Raw genomic sequence first — 11,299 nt, 5'->3', positions numbered from 1 at the left:
AGGGGGTCTGATGCCTTCTTCTGGCCTCCAATGTACATGGTGTACATACATGCCCTACAAGGTGAAACACTCATACACATAAAAAATTCAAAAACCCTAAAGACAAGACTCCAAACATATAATAGATGCTTGCCATTTATTTTAAAAGTGGGATGCTGTTGGTGGAGGCGGACACTTAGCCTCTTACCTGCCAGGGCAGTAAAGACAGGAAACCGGGAAGCTGGTCTGGCCTTGACAACAGCTTTAACTGCGGAGTCCCTTTTCCAGGACACTGATCAAAGTGACCCATACACAACCACCAGGTATGTGGCAGGCTTGGCTGTCTTCACAGGCCCGTGGGGGAGGTGTCCCGAAGTTCCAGGTTTCTATGTCAGAAGTGACCTCTGACAGCTTCCTGGGCTGGGGTACCAGGAAGGAAGAAACCAGCCAGGTCCTTCTGTAGTTAAGAGGCCTCCTCCAGGAAGTCACATGGGACCCACAGTCAAAGTGGCCAAGACACGGAGAAGCCTCAGGTGCCCTTTGGCCCCACATCTCAGGGGTGGCCTCAGTAAGTCATTATGGGCAGGGGCCCCCAAGGGCTGCAGGGGGGACCAACTGGGGAAAGACAAGCAAGTGGGGGGCTGGGATCCTTGAGGCCAGTCTCCTAGAAGCAATTCATACTGGTCAGAAGAATGGAAGCTAAGTTCTACCCCTGGCCCAGGGTGAAAGATGGAACATTCTAACCTGCTCCAAAGATCAGAACATTCCATACCACTGTCCCCTCCCTCAAGGGTGGCTCAGGTCTGACAAGCTGTCACTGATTCCAGGAACTCACAATGAAGTGCTGAGAACCCCAAGTTGTCCTCTGACTGCCACACACATTCTCTGTAGAGTTCATTCAGTTGGGCCCGACGGTACCCAGACACGTGCCAAGGAGCGAAAGGCACGATTCTCCCCTAATTAAGGTACTTCCGGCTCTCTGCTAAGAGACCTAACTGCTAAGTTAGCCTGTTTCCCCAAATTCTAATTCAAAAGCATGATTTCTGCTTTCCCCCTTTATCTCTTCTTTCAATCTGTGTGTGTGTGTGTGTGTGTGTGTGTGTGTGTGTGTGTGTGTGTGTGTGTGTGTGTTCGTGTACGCTGCATCCTCCGTTGCTCTCCAACTTCTTTTTTGAGGTACGGTCTCTCACTGAACCTAGATTGCACAGATGTGGTTAGACTAGCTGGTTGGTTCGCCCCAGGGACCCTATTTCCACCTCCCACTAAGTCCAAGGTGCATAGCATCCAAACCCAGGCGCCATTCCTGTCTCTGTGGCAGGCCTTTACCCAGAGTCATCTCCCCAAACTGACCAAAGCCCTAAGTCCGCTCGCCCCCAACACGCCGAGCTTTCTCAGTGTTTTGTTAACACACATGCACACACACACCCCCATTACAGCCATTCAGCTGTTTCCAGAACTCCACTGCTGACCCTAACTCAAAGGCATGGCTTTCTTTCTCCCTTCTCCCTACCTCCTCGCAGCACCTACTGAGATGTACAGCTTGCCTGGCTAGTGTGTGTTTCTTCCCACAATCTAATAAAATGGTCTTCAAAGTATCTTTCTGAGTCTGTTTCAAAATTCTTTTATCAAAGAGACTGACCCCTACAAAAGGGAGCCTGCCTGCCCAGTCAGGTGTCTGGACATGTATAGGACACCCCAGAGTCCCCTTCCATGCCTCCGTGCCTTTCCAGCTGGGGCATTAGGAAGGACGCCAGTTGAAGATCCAACCCAAACACAGTCCTGGAGAAGGACATCCTCATCTGCCTCCGGGGCCTCCTGTGGGCTCATAGGAGGTCAACGAGAGTCCCACTGGCACGGACCAAGGCAGGCTGTGCCTTGAACCTGGGTCCTGGCTGGACACTCAATGCATCGCCATGCGTCCTGGCCATGCCTCTGATGGTGTCTGACCAGATAGTCAGTCTGAGGGGCCCTGGCACTCCTGGCAGTCCTTCATCTCTTCAGAGTAGCTCTCAATCTGGATGGTCATGATGTGGAAGTTGAACCTCCCCTGGAGGCGGTCCCTAGCCACCTTCAGCACAGCCTGGGCGTCAGCATTCTGAGCTGGGAAGAGAGAAAAGTGGGATGCTTGGCCTCACGTCTACCCCTGGGGCACAGATAGGAGACAAGCAATGCCAGGGGCTATCTCGCACCAGACAAGCCCGAGAGCAAGGAAAGCACTGGCCTTACAGCTTGAAGTGTCTCCCCCACCCGCTCACCGATCCCGCCCCCCCTTCCCCCCCCCCCCCCCCCCCCCGCTCCTGCAGAAGTGATCAGACCACCCAAACAAGGCCTCCGTTATCTTTCTCCATAAATGCAGTGGTAAGGCTCAAAGGGCATTTTGATGCTCAGCATGTGGCCAGAGCTTGGCACACCCTCAGGAACAGCCGGGGCCTCTGGCTGCTTCTCTTCACCTTCACTCACCAATAGCTATGTGGACAGACAGCACCGGCTGGGCCACTGTCAGCGCCCAGATATGCAGGCTGTGCAAGGCCTCCACCCCATCCACGGACAGCAGGAGATTCTTCACGGCTGTGAAGTCCACACCTTTGGGAGTCCCTGGGAGAGCAAGCACAGTGGTGAAGGACACTACCCTCCCATTGCGCTCCATTCCTCCAGAGCCGCCTCGGCCAGCAGGTCCCCTGTGGCTCCCACCCCTCAGTCTGTCCTGTTACACCAACTGGAATGACCTCACGGATTTATCAGTTGTATCTAGAATGGAAACTCTGAGCCCATGAATCTGTTCTGCTCACAGGTAAATGGGGTCTATTTGATTTTAGACGAAGTCTTGCTATGTACCCCCAAGCTGGTCTCGGACCCCAATTCTGCTTCACCTTCCTGGGTGCTGGGATTACAGGTGTGGCCCCACCAGGCCCTGTGAGGCCAGACATCTTGATGAAGACAGCTGGAAGCCCCAGACCAGCACCCTACTCTTTTCCAACTGTCCTGACCCCCCAGAAAGCCATGGCTTGGGCCTAAGCCCCAAGGCCAAAAGCGTGGGGCAACCGTGTGGATTAGATGGGAAATTCCAGACACCATTCAGTGCTGTGGCTGAGGAAGGAGTAGGGTTTGGGCGCCCAGAGACCCATGGGACCTATGGCACCCAGGGAAAGGACCGGACTGGTATGGATTCTCTTGGCAACTGTGGTGGTGCACGCCTATATTTTCAACACGGTAGAGGCTGACGCAGTCCAGTCTGAGCTGCATCTAGAGACCCTGTCTCAAAACCAGCAGGGGATTAGAGATGGCTCAGAGGTTAAGAGCACTGGCTGCTCTCCCAGAGGTCCTGAGTTCAATTCCCAGCAACCCCATCTGTAATGAGATCTGGCGCCCTCTTATGGCAACAGGCATGCATGCAGACAGAACACTGTATACATAAGAAATAAATAAATCTTTAAAAGCAAAAACAAAACAAAAAACCTCAGTGTGTTAAAAAAAAAAAAACAACCAGCAACAACAAAAACCAACAGGGGATTAGAGAGGTGGCTCAGTAATGGGGAGCACTTGCCTCTCTCCCAGAGGACCAAGGTTCAGTTCCTAGCACTAGGGAAGGTGGAGGCAGGCAGATCTCTGTGAATTTGATGTTAGTGAGACCATGTTTCAAAAATTAAAAAAAGCTGCTGGGTATGGGTTGCATGCTTTTAGCCCAGCACTTGGGAGGCAGACTTTGAGGCCAACCTGATTTTGAGTTCCAGGCCAGCCAGGGCTACACAGAGAGAGACCTTGTTTCAAACCCTGCCCCCCATCTCCAACAAAAACAACCCCCAAACACCGGAACCAAATCCCAGTCTTCCTGGGAAAAGGCACCTGATGACTGGGGGTGGGGCTCCAGGTGTTACCAAGGCCGCCCAGCCACGTGACCAGCAAGGGCCACGTGACCAGCAAGCCGCCCCCCCCCCCCCACACACACCCGGACGGTCCAAACAAGGGTGGAGGCAGCTCTGGGCCCAGGGGGAGGATAAGCACTGGCCCCAACCTATCTAGGAACCTGCGCTCCTGATCAACTCAGAGCTCTGAGGACCTGTGTTAGGTGGCAGGCAGGCTTCCATTCACACTCTAGTGTACGGGTTCTCCAGACAGCCACACTGCCCGAGGGAACCCCAAAGTCAGGCCGGGGAGATACTTGAGCTGCTAACAGCACCTAGAGGTCTGTTTGATCTCCCAGAACTCACGCTAAACACCACACACACATGCATGTGGCACTGTAGTAATCCCAGACAAGCCTTGGGACTGACTGACTGGCCGGCCAGCTTGGTCTAATTAGAGAGTTCCAGAGGGTAAAGTGAGGACCTGAGTTCACGTGCCCAGTACCCACAAGAAAAACAAAAACAAGCCAGGTGTGGCTGTCCTCCCTAGTAACCTTAGAGCTGAGAAGGGGGGTGGAGGACAAGCCGACCCAAGTGGCTTGCTGGTCAGTGAGCTTGGAGAAACGAGACAGCTCTAGGTTCAGTAAGAGACCTTAATAAGCTATGAAATAATTAATTAAGGGCCAGCCAAGTGGTGGGAGCACACGCAGGCCTTTACTCCCAGCAGAGGAAGGTGGATTTCTGAGTTCAAGGCCAGACTGACTGGTCTACAGAAAGTTTTGGGACAGCCAGGATAACAACAAAAACAAAAAAGGAATGGAGAGATGGCTCAGAGGTTAAGATCACCGGCTGCTCTTCCAGAGATCCTGAGTTCAATTCCCAGCAACCACATGGTGGCTCACAACCATCTATAATGAGATCTGATGTCCTCTTCTGCAGTGCAGACATATATTTATAATAAATAAATTTGAAAAGCAAGACAAAACAACAAACAAACAAACAAAAAACACCAACTAAAATAAGGTGAGCCAGGAATGGTACTGCATCCCAGAAGCAGAAGCAAATGAGTCCCTGTGGGTTCAAGGCCAGCTGAGTCTACTCAGCGAGACCCTGGTCTTAAAAATTAGGGTGAGAGCTTGGTATAGTGATGCACGCCTTTAGTCCCAGCACTCGGGAGGCAGAGGCAGGCGGATCTCTGTGAGTTAGAGTCCAGTTTGCTGTACAGTGTGAGTTCTGGGGCAGCAAAGGCTACACAGAGAGACCTTGTCTTGAAACAAAACAACAAAAATCAGGGTGAGGAAGATACCCCACTGTCAACCTCTGGTTTCTACACACAACAGATGAACACAGACATCTGCAGACACCCCACCCCCAAACCCCAAAACTCTAGGTCTGAGGTACCTTCCATGAGAACCAAGATCACATCTCTCAGGATGGTTAACGTTGTCCCCAAGACCAGGATGGAGAAGAGGAAGGTGCAGATGGGGTCCACATACTTGTACTCAGGCTGCAGGAAAAGGAGACAGACATGGGGCTCACCAGCATCCACCTGGGTCTCCCTACCATCTCCCAGCATCCACCTGGGTCTCCCTATCATCTCCCAGCATCCACCCGGGTCTTCCTATCATCTCCCAGCATCCACCCGGGTCTCCCTATCATCTCCCAGCATCCACCTGGGTCTCCCTATCATCTCCCAGCATCCACCTGGGCCTCCCCATCTCCCAGAATCCACCTGGGTCTCCCTATCATCTCCCAGCATCCACCTGGGTCTCCCTACCATCTCCCAGCATCCACCTGGGCCTCCCCATCTCCCAGAATCCACCTGGGTCTCCCTATCATCTCCCAGCATCCACCCGGGTCTCCCCATATCCCAGCATCCACCTGGGTCTTCCTATCATCTCCCAGCATCCACCTGGGTCTCCTTATCATCTCCCAGCATCCGCCTCTCCTTCCTACCAGCACAGTATCAGGAAGGTCTCTCTTTTCAGGGGGAGCATGGGACTCACTCTAGCCTTGTCTTTGAATTTTCTACTCTATTCTGCACCCAGGTGACCTCAGGACACATCTCTTCCTAAAGAGCTAACGCACAGGCAGAGCTAAAGAGGAATGTCAGCATCTGATTCGCCATTCCCATTTTATAGATGGGGAAACTGAGGTCCGATGAGACCTCAGCCACACACACACTACATCTCACTGCCTCTGTGTGATAAGCAATGCCTGGGCTTCAGCAGCCCACAGTCCTGGGCTGGGAAACGGTTCAAGTAACAACCTTTCTGAATGCATAAAGCACAACTGCCTACCTTTTAGGCTTGTTGCAGAGGTAAAAGGAGCCAGCACTCAGTATTAAATATTCCTTCCCTTTCTCTACCTTCTCATCCTAAACTGGAGGGGGCCTAGCACGGGGGAAAAGTCCCTGCACAGAGCTAGGCACTGCCCCACCTCCCTCCCCGTGCCCACTCTGACCTTGAAGTATATAATGTAGGCAGCCACCAGGACACCCACACTCTGCAGAAGGTCCCCAATCACATGGATGAAGGCTGCTCGGACACTGGGGTTCTCCTGCTGCTGTTGGCTGTCTTCATGGCTTTGGTTGCCATGGCTGTGCCCATGTTCATGGCTTTGCCCATGTCCATGGCTGTGCCCATGTCCAGACTGATGAAGGGCCAACCCCATTCTAAGAAAACAGACAAGACTCAATGAGGTAGCAAAGGTTTCAAGCCACCTAGGCACAGTCTACCCATTAGGGCTGGCCTCCCGAGGGTGAAATTCTGAAGGCCCCATCACTCAGTGACCCTGTTAGGCGTAGGAATCTAGTCCTACAGCCTTAGCTCATAGCCACAGGGCAACGTTCTGCCCATAGTGGAAGACTGACTGGGTGCAGCACCCCAAAGCTGAGTTTCAGAGCAAGGGGGCACCAAGGAAGTCATCTAGTTCATCTCCTCATGGTACAGGAGGGGAACCTGAGACAAGAGAGCCAAGGAGACAGAAGGCCCAAACCTGTGATTTACCCACCCTCCCTCTCTTTTACTGAGACCAGTTCTAGCCACGCCAGCCTGACTTGCCCTTTGGTCCAGCATGAACCAGAAGCATCCCCTTTGCTGTGGGTGGCCTCCAAGTTTATTCTCCGACATGGAACATGGGGGAGGGGGTTTGAAATGGCAGAGGTGCAGACCTATATATAACCTCCCATGTCCCTGGCCTAAGGTCTAAAGGAGAGCCGATGTATACCAGGGAACTTCTGTGTTGGGAGGGGAGCATGGACTCCCTCCACTGGGAGCTGCCGGAGGTTTGCACACGGGGATGGGGGAGGGGAGGTTTGCACACGGGGATGGGGGAGGGGAGGTTTGCACACGGGGATGGGGGAGGGGAGGTTTGCACATGGGGATGGGGAACTGGGGCCACACTCACATGATGTTCACAGCCACAGCGCAGGCTGACGTGATTAACATGGTGCCCCCTTTGATCTCATAATCTCCAGAAATCAGGCGCTGCACAGCCAGGTACACCAGCACCCCGGTTACCACCCAGATGGACAGCACAGACAGCAAGGCTCCGAGGATCTCTGGATAAGAGCCCAACCACAGGAACAACCTCAGCCGGGACCCTAAGGGTGGGAAGGCCTACTCCCTCCATGTAAGCCCCTCCCCACTGCGGCCAGGATCTGGGTGTCTTCGGTGTCATCCCGCCAACTCAGATATGAGAACTCATATCTAGAATCATTTAGCTCAACCTTGTTTGCTGAACATAGGAGGAAACATATATATATATATATGCACATATACACACATATATAATATACATATATATTATATTAGAGCGAGCATGGCGGTGTACATCTCTAATTCTAGAATGTGGACTGCCTGAATTTGATATTTATGTTTTTTGTGGGCTCACCACATAGATCAGGCTGGCCTTGAACTCAAGAGATTCCCCTGCCTCTGCCTCCCTTGTGCGGGGATTAAGGGCATCTACCTAATTTTCCCACCCAAATCAAGGTAAGGTCACTCCTAATTTAATTAAAGGTAACAGAAGAGGGCCCAGACTCCCCAGAGCTGGAGTTAAGTTACAGCCAGGAGCAGTGGATGCCAGCGGCTGAGCCACCTCCAGTTCCTTGTTTTGCTCAACTGACAAACGGAGGCTGAGGACACGGGGCCATCTCTCCGGACAGAAGGGAACTAACAGCTTAAGGCGGTGTTTACTGACCTTTCCCTACCCCACAGGGCATCCACAGTGACAGGCAATACCAGTGCTTTTGTCTTTTGTTCTGGGCCACTATTTCCTAAGCAAGAAAGGTGGACTTTGCTTCTCCATTAACTCCCAGATAACTGGCACCAAGTCTGTTCCATCACACTGGGAGTTCCCAGGGGCCAGAGGCCAAAGCAGACACCCCCTTCACCGCAGAAGCTGCTTTTGCGCCCTTACTCCTGGCATTTCTGTCATGGCACAGGCCTCAATTCCAGTTCTTGGGAGGTTGTGACAGTATAGTTACTGCGTTTGACACCAGCCTGGGTTAGACAAGTGAGTTAGAAGCCAGCGTGGACTACCTATCAACATCCTGTTTATAAAAAAAAAAATGAAAACAAAAACAAACTAGCTGGGTGTGGCACATGTCTGGAATTGCAGGACTTGGGAGGTGGGGACTTGAGGAGGATCAGGAATCTCTGCCAGCCTGGGCTACTAGAGGTGCGGTCTCAAAAAACTGAAAATTCCAAACAAAAACTCTATTCTGACCCGGGCTTTCTCTCTTGGATCAACCCTGTCTGTGGCCCACGAGGGTCCTTACCAGCTCGCTGCCAGCCGAAGTTCATGGTCTTGGTGGCCGGTCGGGAAGACACCCAGAGGGAGAAGAGACTAATGAGCATGCTGGCAAAATCCGTGAGCAGGTGGGCGGCATCGGTCATAATGGCCAGGCTGTGTGCTAGGTATCCACCTGCAAAGAGTGAGCCCAAGGAGTTAACTCCCCCAGTTCTGTACGCTGGCTGGTGAGACTCTAAGCCCTGAAAGACACACACTGGGTTCATGGTCTCTGCACCGGTCAGATATACTGTTAATTCACCCCTGGCCTTACCAATGATTTCTCCAATCATGAACACCAGGCAGATGGCAGAGGCCACGTAAAGCTTGCGCCGGGCCATCTGCTTCTTGGAGTCAGGGTGACTACCAGCATCTTTCTGGGCATGGCAATAATGGTTGCTCTGGATCGCCAGCTCAACAGCAGGCAGGTTCACAGGAGGGGCCCTGCCAGCCTCACTCTTCCACAGAGATCCAAAGTATGACCTGGAGGTGAAAAGAAGGAGAGAAACGCTCAGCCAGGGTGGGGGTGGGGGGGGAGAGCACAGAGTCAGTCTCTAGGAGTATTGCTGACCCCCCGTTGTTTCCAGAAAAAGTTAACTACAGTGCCTGCCAGGTGGTCAGAGGTAAGAAGCCAATGATACAGGGGGATGCTGGGGAAGTGAGTCTTGGGACCTTGTTCTAAGTCGTTCCCTCCTCCTCCACCCCTTCTCAGGTCTAGAGGACAGTCTTTACGAACTAGCCAAAGGACAGGCCGTCCAGTCGAGCGCAGAGAAAGAGCAGAGTTTGGCTCAAGACAGTAGCCTGGAATGTAACGCACCGCACCCGAGGGCACAGGGCCTCCCCACCTCAGGGCTGCCTGGGATCAAAGTGCTGGAGTGAAGGCGGGGTTCCAGGCACCCGACTGTGTTCCACTGGGGCGCCCCAGCAGGCAGTGTGCAGGATCTGTATGCTTGGTCAGGTGAGACAGGTGTTCCCCGGGGCTACGAGGCTGTCGCCAATTTCCTCTTTCCCTTGCTTCACCCCATCCCTCTGGCGGGATCCCAGGTTCAAGCCCCTGCCCGGACCAAACACAGCCAGGATGGCCAAAGAGGAGGTGCCTGTGATGCTACCCAGATTCCCGCCCCTTGGGGCTTAAACTTACCGGGCTCCGCTCGTGCTCTCCAGCAGGTTCTGCTTGTCCACGGTCGGCATGCCGCCTCTCCCACAGTGCGCCCTCGAAGTTGCGCGCCGGACGATGGCAGCGTGCACTCACCTTCCGCTCGGGTCCCGCCGCTGCGCCCCGCGCCCGCCCGTTTTATCCCCGGCCCTCACCACCCCGTGTGAAGCCGCCCGCCGCGCGTCGTGTGCAAAAGCCCGCGGGGAGGGGGGAAGGGTGACCGGCTGCAAAGGGAATCGCGACTCTGCCCCCTACACTGATCCCCTGCGTCCCGAGCCTGAAGGAGCCCAGCGGCCGGCGACCAAAAGCTTAAGGGTCTTTGCCCGGAGCAAAAAGCACTTGCTGAGAATTGCCCAGAGTTGTTAAGTTAGGACTGGGTGACCGAAACCCCCCAGTCAGACTTGGGGTCTGAGTTTCTAGAAAATCGACCGGGCGTGGTGACGCACGCCGAAGCAAAGGTAAGCGGATCTCTGTGAGTTCGAGGCCAGCCTGGTCTCCATAGTAAGTTCAGAATAGTTAGGGCTTCTTTACACAGAGACAACCTGTCTCCAAAAAACCAAGAAAGAGAGAGAGGCCTTGGGGCAGGGATGTGACTACTGGCAGGATGACTGGGGACTCTGGAGGCTACGGGTCGGGCTTTCAGCTTCGAAGAGAGACTTCCCGGAAGCTTGATCCATCTTCTTTCTCTGGCTGCGGGCCTGGTCTGCCTCCTTCTGCAGGGCGTGGGGGAGGGTGACTACGTGGGAGGGGTACACGGAGACACGCAGTATCCCAGGGGAGTATCGTTGGGGTCACAGACCCAAGCGTCCCTTGAAAATGCACCAGTTCCTTCTGCCTTGCACTGAGATTAGGATCTGGAATTGCCGGCTTTATCTCCACCTCTACAAAGAACAGTGTCCTGTCTCGTTGTTTAGGAGAAAACATGGTTACCGGTGTGATGCCACACACACCCGTTTAGACCATAGTCCCATTTTCTGGGGCTTGGGCCCTATTCCCCCCTCCCCCCAGTGTTGGCCTCTGATAGGTAGCTTGCCTGTAGTCTGTGGGGGCAGGAGTGAACAGGACAAGACAGGGCAGGACTAGGGCTGTAGCTCAGCAGGTAGGGTGCTTGCCTGGCCTGCAGGAAGCCTGGAGTTCCCTCCACAGCCCACCTCTGTAAAGGTGGAAGGGCAAAAAACAACAACAAAAAAACAAAACAAAACAAAAAAACATCAGAAGTTCAAGGTTATCCTTGGCTATATAGCTAGCCTGAGGCCAGCCTGGGGTACTTCAGAGCTGTAGGCCCTGTCTCAAAAAGCAACAATAAACCCACACCAAATCTTCTCAGAGGACTGGGTAATAGCAAGTATTTCTGGGCATGGTGCATTGGGCATTCAGCTGACCAGGAAGCAGGGACCAGAGGACTCTTCTCCTAGGATCTCCAGTGGTCTACCCAGCTTAGTTGGGTGCCCAAACACCTGTGAAATTAGACTGAAACACGTGACACAGCTGCACACACCTGTAGCCACAGGGATTAAGGAGCCTTAGG

The 11,299-nt window shown here is 53.5% G+C and overlaps 1 protein-coding gene across 2 annotated transcripts; it reads right to left on the bottom strand.

Moving 5' to 3' along the window:
• Positions 1 to 140: 140 nt before the first annotated feature.
• Positions 141 to 9,901, bottom strand: Slc30a2 (solute carrier family 30 member 2). Of its 2 annotated transcripts, none has more exons than XM_075946248.1 (8): positions 9,757 to 9,901; positions 8,890 to 9,098; positions 8,605 to 8,751; positions 7,230 to 7,383; positions 6,285 to 6,495; positions 5,223 to 5,328; positions 2,440 to 2,574; positions 141 to 2,079 (listed from the first exon to the last, which is right to left on the bottom strand). In XM_075946248.1, exons 1-8 carry the CDS (start codon positions 9,804 to 9,806, stop codon positions 1,934 to 1,936), a joined length of 1,158 nt encoding a protein of 385 aa, XP_075802363.1. In that variant the 5' UTR covers positions 9,807 to 9,901; the 3' UTR covers positions 141 to 1,933. The 2 variants fall into 2 exon arrangements, with proteins under 2 accessions (XP_075802363.1, XP_075802364.1); XM_075946249.1 differs by lacking the exon at positions 9,757 to 9,901 and adding an exon at positions 9,433 to 9,466.
• Between the last annotated feature and the right edge of the window lie 1,398 nt (positions 9,902 to 11,299).

Source organism: Microtus pennsylvanicus, chromosome 13 (assembly GCF_037038515.1).
Source record: "Microtus pennsylvanicus isolate mMicPen1 chromosome 13, mMicPen1.hap1, whole genome shotgun sequence".
Taxonomy (NCBI): Eukaryota; Metazoa; Chordata; class Mammalia; order Rodentia; family Cricetidae; genus Microtus; species Microtus pennsylvanicus.
The sequence above is the reverse complement of the archived record's forward strand: the minus strand, read 5'-3'. Positions and strand labels throughout refer to the sequence as shown.